The sequence below is a fragment of the Dermochelys coriacea genome, chromosome 3 (genome assembly GCF_009764565.3).
Source record: "Dermochelys coriacea isolate rDerCor1 chromosome 3, rDerCor1.pri.v4, whole genome shotgun sequence".
Lineage (NCBI taxonomy): Eukaryota > Metazoa > Chordata > Testudines > Dermochelyidae > Dermochelys > Dermochelys coriacea.
This window is the reverse complement of record NC_050070.1, coordinates 131,800,224-131,821,600: the sequence shown is the minus strand read 5'-3', so window position 1 is coordinate 131,821,600 and position 21,377 is coordinate 131,800,224. Positions and strand designations below refer to the sequence as shown.

Here is a 21,377-nt window from a genome sequence, read left to right as displayed (position 1 = left end):
AACAAAGAGCTACTCCGAATGCATCTCCTTTTCCTCAGGTGGTTCTTAGCTTTGTGCCTTGCAAAACACAGAATGTATGTCTTGATGAATCACATACTTTATTCCCTTTGAGTCCATTAACAATAGTTTATTTTTGAGAATGGATGCAGAATGGCTTTGAGGTACTTGTAAACATCCCACTTGAGGTACACAACTCTGAAAGGAAGTAGTCTAGATGGTTATTCTGAATTACTTATTTGTAAAACATCTGTATACAGCCAAAAACATCTAAGATAGCTTCCTAAAATAAGGGCCTAATTTATTACACCTATAGTGCAAATTAAACCTCATACTATCAATTGGTTTCAAATTCTCTCCTCCTTCCCTTCCCACACCAGTTCATTCCGTTCCTACTTCACAGCTTTATCCCTACATGCCTGGCACTGACACTGTCCCACAATCACCACCTGCTCCCACCTTCCTCTTCTCCTAACACTGAGCAACGTGGGAGCTTCTCTTCTTCCATTTCCAGACCCTGAGTCAGCTCACAAGTCCTGGAGCACCTCTGAGTTGTTAGTTCAGTGTACTTGGACAAGTACGGAGCGCCAATGAAAGGGAGGTGTAGCTGTGGAGCTTGCACACTCATAGCATAATTCATGGTGAAGGGGTCAGTCTCATTTCCCTTCACCATAGAATAAACTGTATGATTGCTTCAGTTCCATTGCAACCCAGGCTCTGGCCTTATGTGGTATGTCTACACTACAAAATAAATCCTGTGGCAGTGTGTCTCTGAGCCAGGATTTATAGACTCAGACTCATGGGGCTCATGCTATGGTGCTAAGAATGGCCATGTAGATGTTCCTGCTTGTGTTCTGAAACCCACCCCCTCCCTGGGTTTCAGAGCCCAAGCTCCAGCCTAAGTGGTAACATCTACATGGCTGTTTTTAGAACTGAAGCTTCAGCTCAAGTCTGTAGTCTCAGGCTCTGAGATCACTGCCATGAGTGGTGTTTTTGCAGTGTAGACATACCTATGGAGATTAGAAAGTTGGGGTAGTGTCAACTGACTTTGAGAAATGAGTACAACTATAATCTTTATAGACCACACAATAGAATCAGCATACAGTCTTGACTATTTAATAGGAAACTCTGAATTATAGTAGTCAGAATATGTTTTTTCTTCATACAGAGATACACTATAAGCATGGATTTTATACAGAGATTTGAACGACAGTGTGGATCGCAGGCAAGCGTGAAAAGATTAAGATTGCATCCTGCCTACCTCAGCTTTAACAATAAGTGGAATTTGCCTGTTTATTTCCAAATAAGGTCAGTATTTGATTTATTTACTTGGAAGGAAGGAAGCAAAAGCGAAGTTTAGCCATGGTAAAAGAATGTAGCCCACAACCAAAGCTCCTCCATCCCTGGGAGCTGTACTTGTCACGTAAAAGCAGCTTTCTTAAAATGTAGAAGCCAAAATGTAAATAAATCTGAAGAAAAAGCATGGATACTGCAACTGGTTACCAGGGCATGTAATTATTTTATACTACTTTCACTGAGTTAGAGAAGCCAGAAAAACAGTTAGAGTTATGGTGAAGTTGGTACAGAGTCTCACTGCTGATGAGACTGCCAGGGACTGGTCTAGACTAGTTTTCAAACCTTGTGCATTTTCTATAGTTCAGTCTCTGCTTACCTTCTTCCTGGAATTAGAAAGAATGTAGATTTAATAGAATTTTTGCAAGACTGGTGGAATGCTTAATAAACTTGTTATCATGGTAAAGTTCTGTTTTTTAAAAGCTCTAAGATAAAAATAAATAGTTGTGTAATCTTAACAGTAAGAATGAAGTATAGCATAAGAAATAAGGAATTTGTAAAATAAAGGTCTACACACATCTGTCTTACCTAGAGGCTTGTCATCCCTTGGCAGAGAACCTGGGAACGTCTCTCTTACTGTCTCCCAACAAACAGTGTCCCCTCCCTGAGAGTGTCAGTTTCATCCCACCAGAAGCTCTTTGTCTCAGATTGTCTCCTATATTTACAACCTGGTATACTTCTCTTCTCTCTCTCTCTCTCTCTCTCCTACCCCCCCTCCCCCATTGAGCTCAGATGGTAAGAGGTGTGAATTGCCCTTGCATAATCTCTTAAATATCCATCTATGGGTGCCTGTCCAAAGCCTTTGTTGTATGCCGTGTTGTGTAGCTATTGAACAGATACGTATCTTTGGGCTGTGTACTCTGTTTAGGTAATGTATGTTGAAATGAGAATTGAAAGTTTTCAGTACTAACCCCCAAAGTTTTTGTAGTTTAAAAAAAAAAAAATGAGGTCAGGGTATCCAAATCAAGGGAGGAACTATTGATTTTTATCAGGTACAGAACTGTTTGCAGGACCTTGTGCCACTCACTGTTCATTAGCAAACATGCAGAAAGTTACAGGCACCATGATCATGTGACCTACCTGAAGGTTAACTAAAGCAAATGTAAGAAGTGAGACAATGTGTTGACTTTTTCAGTGTGAAAGCAATAAAGTAAACAAGTTAGTGTTTCTTCTTATAGACACTGAATCGTCCTCAAACTTGCTGCTTTTTACAGGATGTTTAAGATTATAACTTGAATCTCTTTCCCACTTGCCCCACTTCATTTCTGCTTGGAAAATTCCATTATTTCTCTTTTTAAATGCTTTCCAGTTAGGGATCAAACTAAGTAAAAACCAAAATAAATCTCCCCAAACAAAATCCACACCTTCTTTCTTTATATAGCTTATAGCATAAGGCATGTTTAGACACCAATTTAAATAATCGTAACTTGTAATACTGAACAATATTTGTTTCTTTCTGTCAGATTTAGAGAGGTAGCAGGAGCCTTAGAAGCTGCACTTTCAGATAGCCTAGAAGAGGCACCAGGTAAACTTCCTTTACTAAAACTTGTAAAACTTTTTATTGTGTAAATAAAACTGTTTCCAGGTAGTGATGGTGACTGTTAGAGTAATCAGTCACACAAAGCTTTAGATCTTAAAATCATGTCAGTCTTTTTCCTGGTAAGTCAATTAAGGGGCTAGACCAACTCATTAATAGAAATAGTGGTACCTGATTTATACAAATGAGATGAGGGATCTAAATTGCTGTAGGTCTCCTAGAAGATGCAATTAAAAATTATGCCATGCTATTGGAGCGAACATCTTTCCTATTCAGAACACTACAGTTATGAAAGTGAGGACGAAATGACCATTTCTAAGCAGCAAATGCACTTACTAATCTCAGCAGTATAGGCATCAACTCTAGGAGTCATTTGTCTGCTACACTGGCCAGAAATTAGACAGGAGCAATGAATTCATATCTATTTAGTGAATTAGGAGACTGGAAAAGTGAATTTATAATCTATTGAGTGAATTAGAAGGCAGAACATATTAAATAGGAATGGAGGAAAAGGACTGGTGCTGTTGGAAGAGCCAGGAGAGAAACGTACAGGGCCTTTTAAAAGAAACATTAAAGGCAGTGAAAGTGGTTTTTTTGTTTTGTTTTTTTAATGGAATTAGTCTCTATAATCTGTATAAAACAACAAATTTTCTAAGCATAGGACTAAAGATTATGAGAAAATAGGACAGCAGAGTTGGAGATATGGGGCATGTTGCCTTTGTTTCTAGGATTTATGCATTATCTTAGAAACTAAATGAAAAGCATGTACAGATTGAGAGCTAAGTACTATTCATTTGCAAACTGTATAACTATTGCCAAAACTGCTTTAAAAGTATTCATGTAATTATAGCTGTTACTTATTGAACTTAACACTCCTTTAGTACCAAACAGTGATAACAGCTGCTGTTTATTGCATTGTGTTGTCAGGACATAGAACAGTTGCTGCTCTGATTGGCAACTTTCATGCACTCAGTCAACTTAATTTTTTTAATGTACCTTGTGAAACCTGATAAGATAACATTTTCAGAACTAGTTTTAGTTATCCTATTAGGTGGATAGTCAGTAAATATAGAAACAATGTAGTTGAACGAAGGGCAAGATTCTTATGTCACCTTTGTGTTGCACATTTATTCAATGTTAATGGACACTTGATCCAGGGGAAAGTAGGTCTGATACTAAAAATTTGGCTTTAAACAATTTTGGTAAATTATCTTGGTGATGATGAAAACCATTTTGAAGTCATTTTTAAAGTTCAAAGTATTTTGATTTAAAAAAATTAACAGTAAAAGTACAGTTCCATAAGCTTTGAAAAATAAATTTTCAAAACAAGATGTTAAATCATGATTAGTAATATAAGCATTATCCCCTAATTATTTTTTTAGCTGGAAGCTCATATTGCCTTTTGGCCACTCACCTGGTATGGGTGAGTCTTCTGAAGTGTTGGTCAGATCAGATGTTTTTACCATTATTAGCACACCGCCTATGGAAATTTACACTGCAAATTTTAGCACGCTACTCTGTGTTCATTAATGAGGTAAGAGAACTACATGCTTATGCAGTTGATACTTATTGATGGCATATACATAACAAATGAAATGTGTTCAGTTTAAATCGATAATTTCTAATATATTAGTACCTTTTAGACTAAGAAATGTGTATCAAGTGCAGTTTAAATAGAGCCTTAAAACTAAAAAAGATATTGCAAAAGAATGTTAATGGTCACTGTCAGGAACTATCTTGAATCATTACTTATATGAAAAAGTGCTATAAAGACAGGTTTCAGAGTAGCAGCCATGTTAGTCTGTATTCACAAAAAGAAAAGGAGTACTTGTGGCACCTTAGAGACTAACAAGTTTATTTGAGCATAAGCTTTCGTGAGCTACAGCTCACTTCATCAGAGGCATTCAGTGGAAAATACAGTGGGGAGATTTATATACACAGAGAACATGAAACAATGGGTGTTACCATACACACTGTAAGGAGAGTGATCACTTAAGATGAGCTATTACCACCGGGTGAGCGGGGTGGGGGGGGAGGGGAGGAAGAAAACCTTTTGTCGTGACAATCAAGGTGGGCCATTTCCAGCAGTTGACAAGAACGTCTGAGGAACAGTGGGGGGGGGTCAGGGGGAGGGAGTGAATAACATGGGGAAATAGTTTTACTTTGTGTAATGACCCATCCACTCCCAGTCTCTATTCAAGCCTAAGTTAATCGTATCCAGTTTGTAAATTAATTCGAATTCAGTCTCTTGTTGGAGTCTGTTTTTGAAGTTTTTTTGTTGAAGAATAGCCACTTTTAGGTCTGTAATCGAGTGACCAGGGAGACTGAAATGTTCTCCGACTGGTTTTTGAATGTTATAATTCTTGATGTCTGATTTGTGTCCATTTATTCTTTTACATAGAGACTGTCCAGTTTGACCAATGTACATGGCAGAGGGGCACTGCTGGCACATGATGGCATGTATCACATTGGTAGATGCGCAGGTGAATGAGCCTCTGATAGTGTGGCTGATGTGATTAGGCCCTATGAATGTGTCCCCTGAATAGGTATGTGGACACAGTTGGCAACGGGCATTGTTGCAGGGATAGGTTCCTGGGTTAGTGGTTCTGTTGTGTGGTGTGTGGTTGCTGGTGAGTATTTGTTTCAGGTTGGAGGGCTGTCTGTAAGCAAGGACTGGCCTGTCTCCCAAGATCTGAGAGAGCGATGGGTCGTCCTTCAGGATAGGTTGTAGATCCTTGATGATGCGTTGGAGAGGTTTTAGTTGGGGGCTGAAGGTGATGGCTAGTGGCGTTCTGTTATTTTCTTTGTTGGGCATGTCCCGTAGTAGGTGACTTGTGGGTACTCTTCTGGCTCTGTCCATCTGTTTCTTCACTTCAGCAGGTGGGTATTGTAGTTGTAAGAATGCTTGATAGCGATCTTGTAGGTGTTTGCTCTGTCTGAGGGGTTGGAGCAAATGCGGTTGTTTCGTAGAGCTTGGCTGTAGACAATGGATCGTGTGGTGTGATCTGGGTGAAAGCTGGAGGCATGTAGGTAGGAATAGCGGTCAGTAGGTTTCCGGTATAGGGTGCTGTTTATGTGACCATCGCTTATTAGCACCATAGTGTCCAGGAAGTGGGTCTCTTGTGTGGTCTGGTCCAGGCTGAGGTTGATGGTGGGATGGAAATTGTTGAAATCATGGTGGAATTCCTCAAGGGCTTCTTTTCCATGGGTCCAGATGATGATGTCATGAATGTAGACCAAGTAGAGCAGGGGCATTAGGGGACGAGAGCTGAGGAAGCATTGTTCTAAGTCAGCCATAAAAATGTTGGCATACTCTGAGGCCATGTGGGTACCCATCGCAGTGCTGCTGATTTGAAGGTATACATTGTCCCCAAATGTGAAATAGTTATGGGTGAGGACAAAGTCACAAAGTTCAGCTGCCAGGTTAGCCGTGACGTTATCGGGGATACTGTTCCTGACGGCTTGTAGTCCATCTTTGCGTGGAATGTTGGTGTAGAGAGCTTCTACATCCATAGTGGCCAGGATGGTGTTTTCAGGAAGATCACCGATGGATTGTAGTTTCCTCAGGAAGTCAGTGGTGTCTCGAAGATAGCTGGGAGTGCTTGTAGCGTAGGGCCTGAGGTGGGAGTCTATATAGCCAGACAATCCTGCTGTCAAGGTGCCAATGCCTGAGATGATGGGGCATCCAGGATTTCTAGGTTTATGGATCTTGGGTAGCAGATAGATCCTACTGAGGGTTACGAAAAGAAACTACAACATTTTCTCAAGAAACTCCCTGAAAAAGCACAAGAACAAATCCGCACAGACACACCCCCTGGAACCCTGACCTGGGGTTCTTACAACTACAGTACCCACCTGCTGAAGTGAAGAAACACATTGACAGAGCCAGAAGAGTACCCAGAAGTCACCTACTACAGGACAGGCCAAACAAAGAAAATAGAACGCCACTAGCCATCACCTTCAGCCCCCAACTAAAACCTCTCCAACGCATCATCAAGGATCTACAACCTATCCTGAAGGACGACCCATCACTCTCTCAGATCTTGGGAGACAGGCCAGTCCTTGCTTACAGACAGCCCTCCAACCTGAAGCAAATACTCACCAGCAACCACACAACAGAACCACTAACCCAGGAACCTATCCCTGCAACAAAGCCCATTGCCAGCTGTGCCCACATATCTATTCAGGGGACATCATCATAGGGCCTAATCACATCAGCCACACTATCAGAGGCTCGTTCACCTGCGCATCTACCAATGTGATATATGCCATCATGTGCCAGCAGTGCTCCTCTGCCATGTACATTGGTCAAACTGGACAGTCTCTATGTAAAAGAATAAATGGACACAAATCAGACATCAAGAATTATAACATTCAAAAACCATTCGGAGAACACTTCAGTCTCTCTGGTCACTGGAATACAGACCTAAGAGTGGCTATTCTTCAACAAAAAAACTGCAAAAACAGACTCCAATGAGAGACTGCTGAATTGGAATTAATTTGCAAACTGGATACAATTAGCTTAGGCTTGAATAGAGACTGGGAGTGGATGACTCGTTACACAAAGTAAAACTATTTCCCCATGTTATTCACCTCCCCCCACCCTCTCCCACTGTTCCTCAGACATTCTTGTCAACTGCTGGAAATGGCCCACCTTGATTATCACTACCAAAGGTTTTCTTCCCTGCCCCGCCCCGCTCCGCTCTCCTGTGGTAATAGCTCATCTTAAGTGATCATTCTCCTTACAGTGTGTATGGTAATACCCATTGTTTCATGTTCTCTGTGTATATAAATCTTCCCACTGTATTTTCCGCTGAATGCATCCAATGAAGTTAGCTGTAGCTCACGAAAGCTTATGCTCAAATAAATTTGTTAGTCTCTAAGGTGCTATAAAGAGACAACCCATTCACAGAGTTATCTCCTCTCAAGTCATTATAATGAGACTGATACTCATGCTTCAATTCTTCTATGTTGCAACTGAAAAATGGCAGTATTGTTTACAGTGTCACTATACTGCTGGGGAAATCAGCCAGTGGAACCCCTAATGTTCACAGGAATAACATTTTTAGGAGTGAAAATTGCAACATCCTTTGTGAAATGAAAAAGCATAGTCAAGTTTTCAATTTTTATTCTTCTCCCAGTCTCTGCAATCTAAACCAGACACAGTGGTTTGATTGTCATCACCTCATTTTATGGACTTTGGCCCAAAGAACAGATTCTGTTACATAGATCTCTTTAAGGACATTGATTTTTACACACCAGGGTCTTGAGATGATGCTGTAAAATGTTAGATATTCTGCGGCCTTTTGTTAATATTAAAAAAAAAAAAACACCACCCTATGTAAACCAAGTACAACAAGGCAGAATAGAAACTTAGATGCTTAACATTCTGCAAATGTTGTACTGTGTTGGGGAAAAATTTGCGGAAGACTTTATACATTGCAATTTTGAGCTCAGCTGTAACTATCTTCTCAAAGACTGAAGTTCATTTCTTATTTGGCTACTACAGCTTTTGCTCAGGCCCATCTCCAATGAAAGTACAAAGGACAACAAAAAACCTGTGGCAACCAGTAGCAAGGAATCCTCTGTAAACCCAAATCCCAGTGAGGACCAGGGAAATGGCACTCCAGAAACACAGCGTTTACCTTCTATATCCAATACTCAGTTGGTGTATATTGCTGCAGATTTGGATAGACTTAAGGAGCAGGTTAGTACATACTACTATACATACAAGAACATTTTCATTTACCACATGTCAATACTGTTTGGCATATTGCTCACAACATCTTAAATATTTACCAGTGCTGAAACTAGCATAGTCGAAGTATGGGAGGCATCACAAGCAACAAAGCTTTAGGGAGGCTGTGTTGTTTTTATTCAGATATGATTGGTTACAGAGATACCAGTCCAGGTACAGGTAATTAAGGAGTCTAGTTTTTCAGTAAAATGAATTTTTAGCAGCTATTGCACTGGCTGCTGAAACCAGATTTTTCCGTCCACTTTTGGCACCAGTTAGCTCAAAACATGAAGCCTGATTTTGCACTGTGCCCCTGAACACCAGGTCCTTGCTGTTCATCATTCACACAAGGAGAGGTGCAAGACTGGGGCAGTGCTATTTCTGATCTAAACAAATATTTACTGTTTTAACCTTTGAGCCTCAGCAAGATTTTACTGGTAACAATGAGTTTAAAGCAAAATTCTAAATCTCACAGGTGGTTGGGTTGTACAGATCTGCTTGAAGGGTCTCCTGTGCTCTTGATTAAACTGAACTTCCTAAAACCTTTGAAGGAGCCAGCTTGTTATCTGAGTAATATGGTGTTTCGTTAATTCTAATGTTTTGCCTTGAAGGGCCATGGTGGGGGGAGGGCACCAAATGCTTAATGCCATTTTCTTGGGTATGTAATGTATTCTGGTCTTGTTGATTCCCATTTAATAGTCAGTAAAAATATACCCAGTATTTAAACATAACACAGTCTCTCCTTTTAATGTATGGGAGACTTCCAGACCTTGAGAGAATTAACCCATATATGTTCATAGCAGGGGGTTGGACTAGATGATCTCCTGAGGTCCCTTCCAATCCTGATATTCTATGATTCTCTATGAAATAACAATGGTTGTATGCATATCTGTTTTTGTTTAGCTTCCTAAACTCTTGGAAATTATCAAACCAAAACTTGAAATGATTGGCTTCAAGAATATATCCTGCATCACAGGTAAAGCTGGGAATTTGATTTTAGACATTTGGGGAAACAAAGGGAAAACATTTTTTTTATATATATAATATATTCTTGTAATATTTACAAGTAAGAGTTTTAAAAAAAAAAAAACCTGTACTACCGTTTGACAGTTCTTTAAAATCTAATTGGGACTAGAACAGTTAATTAGAAATAGTCCTGAGTGGGAGCTTCAGAGCTGGAAAAAAATTCTGCTGAACTTCGGGAGAGTTTGTATCTGATTCTGAACTTTGTGACACGTTTCAGAGTAGCAGCCATGTTAGTCTGTATTCGCAAAAAGAAAAGGAGGACTTGTGGCACTTTAGAGACTAACAAATTTATTTGAGCATAAGCTTTCGTGAGCTACAGCTCACTTCATCGGTTGCATTCAGCAGAAAATAGTGTGTCTCATCTCTACTATTACCAACACTAGAAAGCAATTAATCTGATGAACATCTCCCTCACCCCTCACTTTTTTCTTCTGGCTGTGAAATGGACTTTTAGTAACTATTTCCTAAGCTGTGTAATGTTAAATATAGGATTTGATTGCCGAAATAATATCAGAAATGTCTGTTACAATACATCATGTTCTAGGATATGTATGGAGTGGGGATGGGAAGGGTTGCACAAATTTGCTTATGTCTGAGGCTTGGCAGTGTAGCTTAGTTTCAGCTTCCACATTTGTAATTCAACAGGAGCCTTGGAAGACTCTCAGGCTTCTTTATCAGCCTCCATGCCTACCTTGAATAATAAGATTATTCAGGATTTGAGTGAGTCCTGCTTCAGTTATCTGAAAAGCGCACTAGAAGTACCAAGACACTATAGAAGAACCAATAAGGTCAGTGCTGATCTCATGTGAAAAGAAGTGTTCTCATGAAAGGCTGGGAATACAACCAGCTGATGTATTCAAGGTTTCTACCACACCTATCTATAGCTGCTCACAAATATCCCTACTTTGTGACTGTTTAATTCCTGCCACCATTTCATTCTTGCCACACTCAAGAGAACTTTAATATGGTCTTTAAGAAAAAATACCATACTTGGCTCTTAAAGTGTGACAGTAGTTGCTAAAACCTGCTGTCACTCTTAAGTGTCCTAGAGAACAGTTGGTTTCAAGTAGCAAGTGCCCTTGAGGCAAAACACTACTGCAGCTGTTGGCACCATTGTCAGGGCAGATTGGAAACAATATGGAAATTGATCTGCCCTCTCATCCTTAGATTTGGTCCTGTTCTCCACAGACCCCTCACCTGTCTTGTCCTAAGTCCAAGTTGTAAGCATAATGGCTAGGTATGATTGTACCTGTTTTGTGGACAAATAGAGAGCTTTAGTAACTGATGCTGTCAAGCCTGTTCATTTCATGAATTTATTTTCTTTTGAGTGGGGGAAACCTTGATTTAAATCAATTTTAATCAATTTTTCCATTTGTACTTCAGTTATTTTCTAAAGAAAGGTGCATTCTCATTGGTTGATATAACCATTAAAACATAAGAATGGCCATACTGGGTTAGACCAAAGGTCCATCTATCCCAGTATCATGTGTTCTGACAGTGGCCAATGCCAGGTGCCCCAGAGGGAATGAACAGCACAAGTAATCATCAAGTGATCCATCCCCTGTTGCCATTCCCAGTTTCTGTCAAACAGAGGCTAGGGACACCATCCTATCCAGCATGGCTAATAGTCATTGATGGACCTATCTTCCATGAATGTATTTAGTTTTTTTTGGAACCCTGTTAGTGTCTTGGTCTTCATAACATCCTCTGTTGATTTACTACTGAATAGAGCCTTCACTATATTTGGTACATCTTTTTGCTATCTAGGATGGTACTCTATAACTATGTACATTTATTTAACCATTTATGTAGCTTATTATTTTCAGATTTTTTTAATTGTACATTTTTAGTATGTTAGAAAATGGTGAATCATATATTGCTTATTTTCCAGATAATTCAGTTTTTGCTCATGATTTCTGTCAAGCTGCATTAGGATGGTAACTGGAATTTAATTAAACATAAAACAGCATATACAATGTATTTTTATTAAAACGTTTATGTAAAATGTTTTGGATACATAAACTTCTTAACAAAACATTTAATGTACAAGTAAATAATTTATTACATAGAGGGGTTAACTACAATCAATGAATTACATTGATTATTTCAGGTCAGCCTAGGAAAAATTTTGAATATGCCTAAATGAAAATGAATGGAGTACAAGTTCCTACTCACTCTTGAAAATGAGACAGTCTCCTAAGTTACTTAATTGTCCTTCAATCTTTTAAAACTAGTAGATCTCATCCCCTCCCTCCTCATTTTTATTCATAGACTGAAAGGAAGAGACAAGTTTTCCTACTTTTTCAACTCCCAATTGATTTTTCAACTTTGAATGAATTTGCACAAATGAAGAAAATATTCTGTGTGTGCCTTCAGAAGCAGCTACTCTTGTCAATAGCTGGTTTAGCATTTCCAGGTGCTTAGCTAGTGACTTCCCCCAGTTCAGTGATGTGATTTTCTTTAAATTGAGAACTGAGCCACTCAGAGCTCAGGTAAGGAGAAGCTATAAAACATGCCTACGAGACCTCAGGTGGGCTCAGTGAATGATCCTAATGATCTTTGTTGGTGTCTCCTGGAGTCAGAGGCCTGGTCTCAATGCCAGTGATTATCTTGGCCAGTCTCTTGCATCCAGAAGCATAGCCCCTTGGTCCCCAACAGGATCAAGCCTTTAAAACAGTACATGGCCTGTTGTCATATTTCCAACGCTTAACCTCGAAAGTTAGATATTTTCCCCCCGATTCTGTCTTTATATAGAAATGCAGCCTTTAACTTAAAGCTGTTACTAGAGGCACATGGATTCAGCATACCTATGTTTTATTTTAGTGTTTTAAGAGGAGGTGATAATTTTAGGCCTTAACAGATTTTGTATTAAACCTGTTTAAAATGAAATCTGACATATATTTTTTTTAATTTTGATGTTTAAATTATAATAAGGTATTCTTTTTAAAAATCTGATTTAAATAAATCAGATTTAAAAAAAAATCAATTATTTGTATCCACCTTGCTAGCGGGAGATTCAGGAGACATGGTTTCATTTCCTGTGTGACCTTGGGCTAAACATTTAGTCAGTCTCAGTTGTCTCTCTGAAAAATAGGGGTTTGCCAGAGGTGGTGTAAGGATAAATACACGAAAAAGTGTCAGTCACTCAGATGCTATGGTAGTGGGGCGATATAAGTATCTAAGACTAGGGCTGGCTGGTCAAGGAGAGTAGGACTGGGATGAGGAGCCAAGGGTAGGGAAAAGATAAGACTGGGACAAGTTGGGGGCATGGGGCAGAAGGGGTCAAGCCTCGGGAAACTCTCAAAATTCTGTGCCCATTAGAGCACACAGCCCTCCAGAGCCTGGAATGGAACCAAAATTCCTGAGTCTCACCATTTCTGTGCTCTCAGCAAATATCTCTGAAATTCCCTGGCATTGTGTCTCATCCCCCTCTAGTCTGGTCCAGATAGCGGATGACTATCTACTACAGCTACCTGTCACTCCATTAGCTCAAATGGCAGAGGTCTGTGGTCAAGCCCGGTTGATCCATGTACATGTCAGTATGATACCACATGAGAGAATTTATTAAATGACTACTTCCTGATCTCAGGGCAGATTAATGTGGTGTTTCCAAAGACACGTAGTGGAACAGATACCTTGGCCAGTGAGGGAAAAGTGTTCTGTTAAATGTGTGGCAGTTTCTGGACAATTCCTGAGTCACAAGATTGCAGAAGTTGCACGGAGTACATCATCATGTGGGGATTGCTGACAATAGGCTGATTTGCCTCAATACGCAAATTGTGGGATATACATACAACTGCCTAGGTGACAACTGACTCCTGCCAGTTGCATCTTTTCCTGTTCTCAAAAGTAGGAGATTCAATGGCAAAAACTCTGTTAAGGCAAAGTGAGGCTTGCTTGGCAATGTGTCATTCCTTTGCAGAACACTGAGTTAAGCAAAATTCAAACTTCTGAAAATCAGGAAATGCAGAGTTAAGGTTGCCCATGCAGTCTGAACTCTGCCTCTTTCAGCAATGCCCCAGTTCTCCCCATTAACACACACGTTTATTCTGCCGCCCCACAGTTGCTGAAATGTACACACACTTCACCGCTCTTTACCAGCTATTCGCTCTCACCCACAAGATTCTGTCTAATGCTATTAAAGGACAAATAGGGGAAGGGAGGGAAAGATTGCCTATGCCACTTTCCCTTTGTTCTCCTAGAGCTGGTTTTCAGAAGTTTGAGTTTGGGTCAACTCAGTGTTCTGCAAAGAGATGACATATGCCCAAGCAGCATTAACATCCTTTTTGCCATTGACTATACTTTGCGTTTCATGTGTATGGTATATTTGACATGGAATTCTTAAATAACAAGATATTTATCTGCTCTGTTCTCCACCTTGCTTCCTACATGATTTACCAGGAGGTGCCAACTAAAGCATCACCTTACGTTGACAGTGCTCTTAAACCTTTCTACCGACTGCAGAATGAGTACAAGGATATGTTGACGCAACCCAGGATTCATCAATGGTTGGAAAGTGCCCTATCTGAAAGCACACAAAAGTAAGTGAAAAGACAGAACCATACAGAACAATCTCAGTGTTTGCCAAAACTGTAACCTTAACTCACCGGTCAGGTTTTTTTTTATTTACAAAAACAAAGCAGGCATATTCCATTGTTAGCAAGGTATGTTCGTAGGGAGGTAGTGTGGTCTTGTGTATACCAGATGCAGGACTGGGAGTCAGGAGACCCAAGTTCTGTTCACAGCTCTGCTACTGACGAACTGTGTGACCTAGGGTGAAGCGCTTAACCTCTGCTGCACTTTTCCCCTCTTTAAAATGCATGTAATAGGTTATCCATCTTTTTAAAAAGCTTTTGAGATCTATGAATCAGGTGCTCTGTATAGGAGTTAAGTATTTTTATTGTTTCAGTAATTACTCATAGTTGAAAATAAAAAGGCATTTATGTATTGGACACGTCAAAGTGTTTGAAATCTAGACATTACACTTATTCTGTGGGTGGGTAGAAAGACTGCAGGATAGTAAAGAGACGTGTCTTGTCTTTAACACTGAGCTCTTTTCTCCAATTCTGCCCCTATAAATATCCTGATGAGAGAGTGTCTCGTTCTTCAGAAGAGTACCATATTGTTTTGCCTTTTTCTTGGATCAAATGGCGTATTGCCTGAAATCCCTACTTACGTAAGAACTTAACTTCCATTAACCTCTCTTTACTCAGGTATTATGAAACTGTATCAGATGTTTTGAGCTCTGTAAAGAAAATGGAAGAGAGCCTGAAAAGACTCAAACAGGCCAGAAAAACTGTAATTCCAAACCATGTTAGTTCAAATGGGGGCATGAGTGATGATAACAAAATCAGGCTACAGTTGGCCCTGGATGTTGAGTACTTTGGAGACCAGGTAAGTTGGAAGAGAAAAGTGTACTTATTAAAGGGTTATCACTAGCTATTTCTTGTAGACCTGTCTTAGTTGTTTACAGTTTTGTTCAGGTTTGCTAGAAAAGGTTGCATGCAAATGCCTGTATGAGTCTGATTTCCATTAAAGCCTATCTCCTAAGCATAAAGCAATTCTCAATTACCACAAATAAAAACTAAAATAATATATTACACTTTTCTGCTTTATTCATGTAATTATATGAGTGGGAAGAAGTCTTGCGTTTTTGTTCAAATTCAATTCAATGATCTTCAGAACTTTCTGTTGTGAGAATGAAGCATAAGAAGAGATATAAGCCTCTTCTATGGTCAGAGTCTAGAGCAAGCATTTCCTTAATTCTAATTTTGGCTCTGACCCAGCAACTCTTGTGGCCCTGAGAACATTTAACACCCTCTGCCTTGATTTCCTCATGTGTTGGCAATCTTACCTGAGTTACTACGTGAGGAGTAGTTAATCTTTTTGAAGGGCTGTTAAAGTGCCAGCAAAGCAATAAGTATTACAATGCTTAAACTTGATTCACTTTTGAAATATCATAATGTCATATATAAAACAAAACTTTAACAAACACATACAAAGAGAAAAAATGCACAAGACATGCAGAATCACTAAGCTTTTTCATGTTTTTGTATTTGTAACCCTCTTTCCCCCATCCTCTTGTCTGTCTTCTCTTAACTTGTCACTTCCCTGCAGTGATTGTCTCTTTAATGTGTGGTGATATTTATTTGTATTATCTAGCATTCTTTAGGGTGCTCAAAGAATAACTGAAGTTTCCTCAAGGTAGGGTGTGTGTACACTCCTCGCTTCAAATTACACAAACTGAACGTTCATGCTGAACTATGGACATACTTAGTATATTTTTCAGAAGCAAAGCATAAATATTACCAGCTAAGTGCAGCTTCATAACATTAGTTATCAAATAATGTTGCTTTTTCCCTTGGTTATGGTTGTGGAAAAGCATTTAAGTGTGATGATAGATAAATAGATCCTCTAGTCCATCAAACTTCCTGTAAACACATGCTTCCCTGGTACTGGGGTTTAGCACAGGGGTTAAAGGAGAAGACTTTGTGAGAACCCCTTGTTAAAATAAAAGTAGCAAATATTGTTACTGCTCGGGCTGTCAAGCGATTAAAAAAGTTAATTGCAATTAATCGTGCTGTTGAACAATAATAGAACACCATTTATTTAAATATTTGTGGATGTTTTCTAAATTTTTCAAATATATTGATTTCAGTTACAACACAAAATATAAAGTGTACAGTGCTCACTTTATATTTTTATTACAAATATTTGCACTGTAAAAAAAATAGAAATAGTATTTTTCAATTCACCTAATACAAGTGTAACTTTAGCTCCCTCATGGCCAAGATGGAGTCTGCTTTGCAGGCAGTTCTGGCCAAGAGAAGGCGTGTGCAGGAATGCAGCAGGAAAAATCCCTTCCACCCCAGGGGCACCTGTTCCAAACCCCCCAGAGTGAACGCACAAACACACACACACAGGAAAAGTACAATGGATATAACAAAGGGAGATATTTATTTACAGAGGGATGAGAGGAGAAAAACAACCAGGGGAAGTATAGGGCGAGTAGTAGAACAGGGTTGCATCCAAACCAAGGCCCCACAGGCCCAGTGGGAGCACAGTCTGAAAGGGCAGACACCAAGCAATGTGTCTGCACACAGAGTACAGGAGGCCTGAGCAAAGTTCCAGTTCAGTGCCGAGTCTTGGGTGCTCCTGGTTGTCTTCAGCGCCAGTAAAATTCCCCCAACAAACCCATCTGGTGCCATCTTCGGCCGTTCTCTGCAAAGCCACCCAGAGCGACCACCTCCCCACTTAACTAGCTATAGCCTCCCTCCTTATTCCCAGTGCAGAGTCACAAGTCCCAGTACTCGCAGCCCCATGCAGCACCGGGCAGCAGTGATACTGGGTCCAGCTCCGGCCCGTCCTTCTCGGGTGATTCCTCCCTGGCACAGTGCTCCTCCTGGCTCCTGTCCTGAGGTGTCCCCACTCTGCCGCCCTATCCTTTCCACGCTTCAGGCAGGTTCCCTGCCGCTTCACTTTGCGAGGGCCTGCGGGCTGCAGCCCTTCTCTCTCTGTCACTCTCGCTCCAGAGCCCCACCTGGATTTTCCCTCCTTTCTCTCATTGCTCCCCCTCCCCCCCTTAGGAAAAAGATTTAAAGGGGCCATGCTCTCTAAACCCCAAGGAGTTACACAAGTACTGTAGTGCAATCTCTTTATCATGAAAGTTCAACTTACAAATGTAGAATTATGAACAAAAAATAACTGCATTCAAAAATAAAACAATGTAAAACTTTAGAGCCTACAAGTCCACTCAGTCCTACTTCTTCAGCCAATTGCTCAGACAAACAAGTTTGGTTACAATTTGCAGGAGATAATGCTGCCCTCTTCACTGTCACCTGAAAGTGAGAACAGGTGTTCACATGGCACTGTTGTAGCCAGGGTCTCAAGATATTTACGTGCCAGATGCACTAAAGATTCATATGCCCCTTCATGCTTCAGCCATCATTCCAGAGGACTTGCATCCATGCTGATGACTGGTTCTGCTCGATAACAATCCAGAGCAGAGGGGACCGACGCATTTTCATTTTCATCAACTGAATCGGATGTCACAAGCAGAAGGTTGATTTTCTTTTTTGGTGGTTCGGGTTCTGTAGTTCTGCATTAGGAGTGTTTCTCTTTTAAGACTTCTGAAAGCATGCTCCACATCTTGTCCCTCTCAGATTTTGGGTGGCACTTCAGATTCTTAAACCTTGGGTCAAGTGCTGTAGCTATTTTTAGAAATTTCACATTGGTACCTTCTTTGCATTTTGTCAAATCTGCTATGAAAGCATTCTTAAAACAAATATGTGCTGGGCCATCCTCCGAGACTGCTATAACATGAAATATATGGTAGAATGTGGGTAAAACAGAACAGGAGGTATACAATTCTCCCCCAAGGAGTTCAGTCACAAACTAAATTAATGCATTTTTTTTTTTTTTAACAAGCATCATCAACATGGAAGCATGTCCTCTGGAATGGTGGCCGAAGCATGAAGGAGCATACGAATGTTTAGCATATCTGACATGTAAATACCTTGCAGTGCCAGCTACAAAAGTGCCACGCAAACACCTGTTCTCACGTTCAGGTGACATTGTAAATAAGAAGCAGGCAGCAGTATCTCCTGTAAATGTAAACTTACTTGTTTGTCTTAGCGACTGGCTGAACAAGAAGTAAGACTGAGTGGACTTGTAGGCTCTAAAGCAGTGGTGGGCAACCTGCGGCCCACGGGCCGCATGCAGCCTATCAGGGTAATCCTCTGGTGGGCTGCGAGACAGTGAATGGTGAACCGCGGCCACTAGGAGCAGTGGGCGGCTGTGCCTGTGGATGGTCAGTGTAAACAAACTATCTCGCAGCCCGCCAGAGGATTACCCTGATGGGCCACATGCGTCCCGTGGGCCACAGGTTGCCCACCACCGCTCTAAAGTTTTACATATTTTTTTTTTGTTTTGTTACATAACTGCAGTCAAAAAATAATGTTTGTAAGTTACACTTTCATGATAAAGAGAATACACTACAGTACTTGTCTGAGGGGAATTGAAAAATATTATTTTATCATTTTTACAGTGCAAATATTAGTAATAAAAATAAAGTAAGCTCTATACACCCTGTATACTGTGTTGCAATAGAAGTCAATATATTTGAAAATGTAGAAGAACATCCAAAATATTTAATAAATTTCAATTGGTATTCTGTTTAACAGTGATTAATCGTGATTAATATTTTTGAGTTAATTGCGTGAGTTAACTTGCAATTAATCAACAGCCCTAGTTACTGCATTATCATCAGTTTTAACTCTGTCAGCACAGGCTGTCTTCAATTAGGAGTGTTCCATTCATGCATACATAGCATGTTTTAGATCAGATCCTCTATAATCGCTGAGAAGATCAATTTGAAAATTATCCATTGTTGCAGTAGAACAAAATAAACATCTTAGAATTATTTCAGTAGTTTATTTAAGCAATAGTTTCTTGTCACACAAGGCACATTTGTCAAAATATGTCCTAAGAGAGCTAATTCTCATAAGTTGTAAGTTTGCTAGATAAAGTTTATAGGGATCATTAGCAACAGGCACCCTGGAAAACTGCTAAATATTTGCCTGCAAAACATGTATTAAATGAAAAGTCTTAACAAAAACTGGATAGTCCTCTCTTTTCAGAGATGAACATGTATAATAATGGACTTTGGTTTGTCAGCACACAACAAAACATGATATGCTTCTTTTCTAGTTTTTTACAGTAGAATAATGCAAACAAATAAGGTGTCTACCTTATCCTACAAAAAATGTCAGACAACAATTTAACCCTGTCTTCCGTGGGTTTTTTTAGATGCAAAAGATGGGATTACAGACAAGCAACATAAAAAGCTTTTCAGCTCTTCTAGAGCTTGTTCTCGCTGCCAAGGATCAGACTACAGTGGAACAACCTTAAATATATTTGAAAACATGTGATGAGGATGAACCAGGTCTCCAAAAACGGGAGGGAATTATTTCCCTCTTCTTTCTTTTACCAAACACTATGTAGCAATGAAGTGCTTCCTAATGCGTCTCCAGCAACAAGTCAATGCATCTTCTGTCAAGATACCCAAAGTCTTGTTTCAATAATTACAAAAGAGCATTCAGTGTAGTTTTCCATTGTATGGAAGGCAGTTTAAAGCATTCTAAACTTTCTACTTTAGATTAAAAGTGCAGCAAATGTTTTTATTTTTATTGTAAATCCTTAGTGTGGAAAAACTGACTTAATGATTAAAATAAATTATATAATAAATTGTCTTCCTAACTGTGTCATTGAGTGGGGGAAGGAATGGTGCAGTGGAGTCCATGGGTTTAGGGGGTTTTCATCAAAATGTTTAAATCCTGAGTCATCATCAAATTTAATTTTCAAATGGTGATCCTATGTGCTGACATCTAGTGTATAAATGTGGCTACTTTCAGACCTCTAGAACTAATGAATACATATACAAGGGGAAAACTCTCCTGGAATATAGTGTTCACTGGAATGAGAATACTTTATTTCTTGTTATTGCAAAATTATCACAACTGTGTATTTTCCCCTCCGAGTTGGATCTTGCGGAGTCTTGTGAAAACTGAAAGCTTTTATTGTCCTGTTAGCTGAATTTTTCTGAGTTTATTTTATGACATTTCTCACCCGGAAGGATCCTGAAGCACTTCAGATGCTATGGATCATTTTATCCACCAATGAAATGTAACCACATCTGGGATGAAACTCAAATAGTGTTAACAGTGCTTAGCCAACACTACACTGCAAAATTTTAAAATAGGAGGTGAAGACTGGTTAGTTGCACAGATAGACCTTAGGTAGGCTGAAAGTAACTTACCCAGTCTGGAATTTAATCAGGCCACCAGAACGAAGGGTACTCACTGATTGTGAGTGAGTAGATGATCTTTAATTCTAAGCAACAGCATTTGCTTCAGCGTATTCAGTATGCAGATGGTGTTCTGCTCTATAATCCCAGCACATGAGACCTAGCTTCGTCAGTGGAACAAATATTACTGTACTTCTGTGAAATCAGGCTTAATATTGATGAGTTGGTTGAAGGAACTAGGAGAATTGCTGAGCATGTTTTGAGTGGCATTCAAGGTGCTGGCTTTGACCTATGAAGACCTGAATAGTTTGGGGCCTGGTTATATGAGGGACTGCATCTAATCAGGCTGGACTGCCATAGTTGAGATCAACAGCGGCACTCAAGTTAGAGCGCTCTCAATATAAATGAGGGGAAGATGGTTTCCCATTAGGGTCTTGACACTGGGATTCTCCTTTGTACAGAGCCTGCATTTATTAACCTTCCAGGAGCACTTACTTGGAAATGGTATTTATATTAAAAATATACTATGAAAAGCTTTCATTTTCTCAGGGTTTCTCAGGCTTTGGGTGTTTCCTGAAGTCCTAGCTAGGTCCAGTTGTTTTGCATGTAAAAGGTGATAAGAGAACGGGGCTTTGTATAGTAGTAGCAGCAGTGGTTTGTTTTGCAAAGATGTGATACACTGAATATTGTCAAAAGTGATAGCACTGTGTGGAACCTATGATGTGCTTGTCCTCACAAGCAGACTGATAACTTAAGTTAGTACCTTTACTGCCCTGGATTGAGGACTTGTAATGCCTTGAACAAAACTAACCCTGGATTTTGTGTGTAAGGTGGGCTGTGCATGACTGTTTGCTAGGCTTGTCACTTTTCTCAAATATAATTGAGTCCTCTTCCTATCTTTTTAATAAAATGCAGTTTGAATT

General features: G+C 39.8%; 1 protein-coding gene across 4 annotated transcripts in view; it reads left to right on the top strand.

The window, feature by feature from the left end:
- The window catches only part of COG2 (component of oligomeric golgi complex 2), a 54,136-nt gene extending 34,236 nt beyond the window's left edge, over positions 1–19,900 (top strand). For 3 of the 4 annotated variants that reach the window (XM_043511344.1, XM_038396858.2, XM_038396859.2), the window contains 9 exons: positions 1,166–1,305; positions 2,814–2,875; positions 4,270–4,421; positions 8,397–8,594; positions 9,528–9,600; positions 10,296–10,438; positions 14,052–14,191; positions 14,864–15,044; positions 19,458–19,900. In XM_043511344.1, the coding sequence (XP_043367279.1) occupies positions 1,166–1,305; positions 2,814–2,875; positions 4,270–4,421; positions 8,397–8,594; positions 9,528–9,600; positions 10,296–10,438; positions 14,052–14,191; positions 14,864–15,044; positions 19,458–19,559 (1,191 nt within the window). In that variant the 3' untranslated portion in view covers positions 19,560–19,900. The remainder of the gene's footprint in view (positions 1–1,165; positions 1,306–2,813; positions 2,876–4,269; positions 4,422–8,396; positions 8,595–9,527; positions 9,601–10,295; positions 10,439–14,051; positions 14,192–14,863; positions 15,045–19,457) is intronic. The other variant, XM_043511345.1, reaches the window with a different exon arrangement.
- Positions 19,901–21,377: the final 1,477 nt, after the last annotated feature.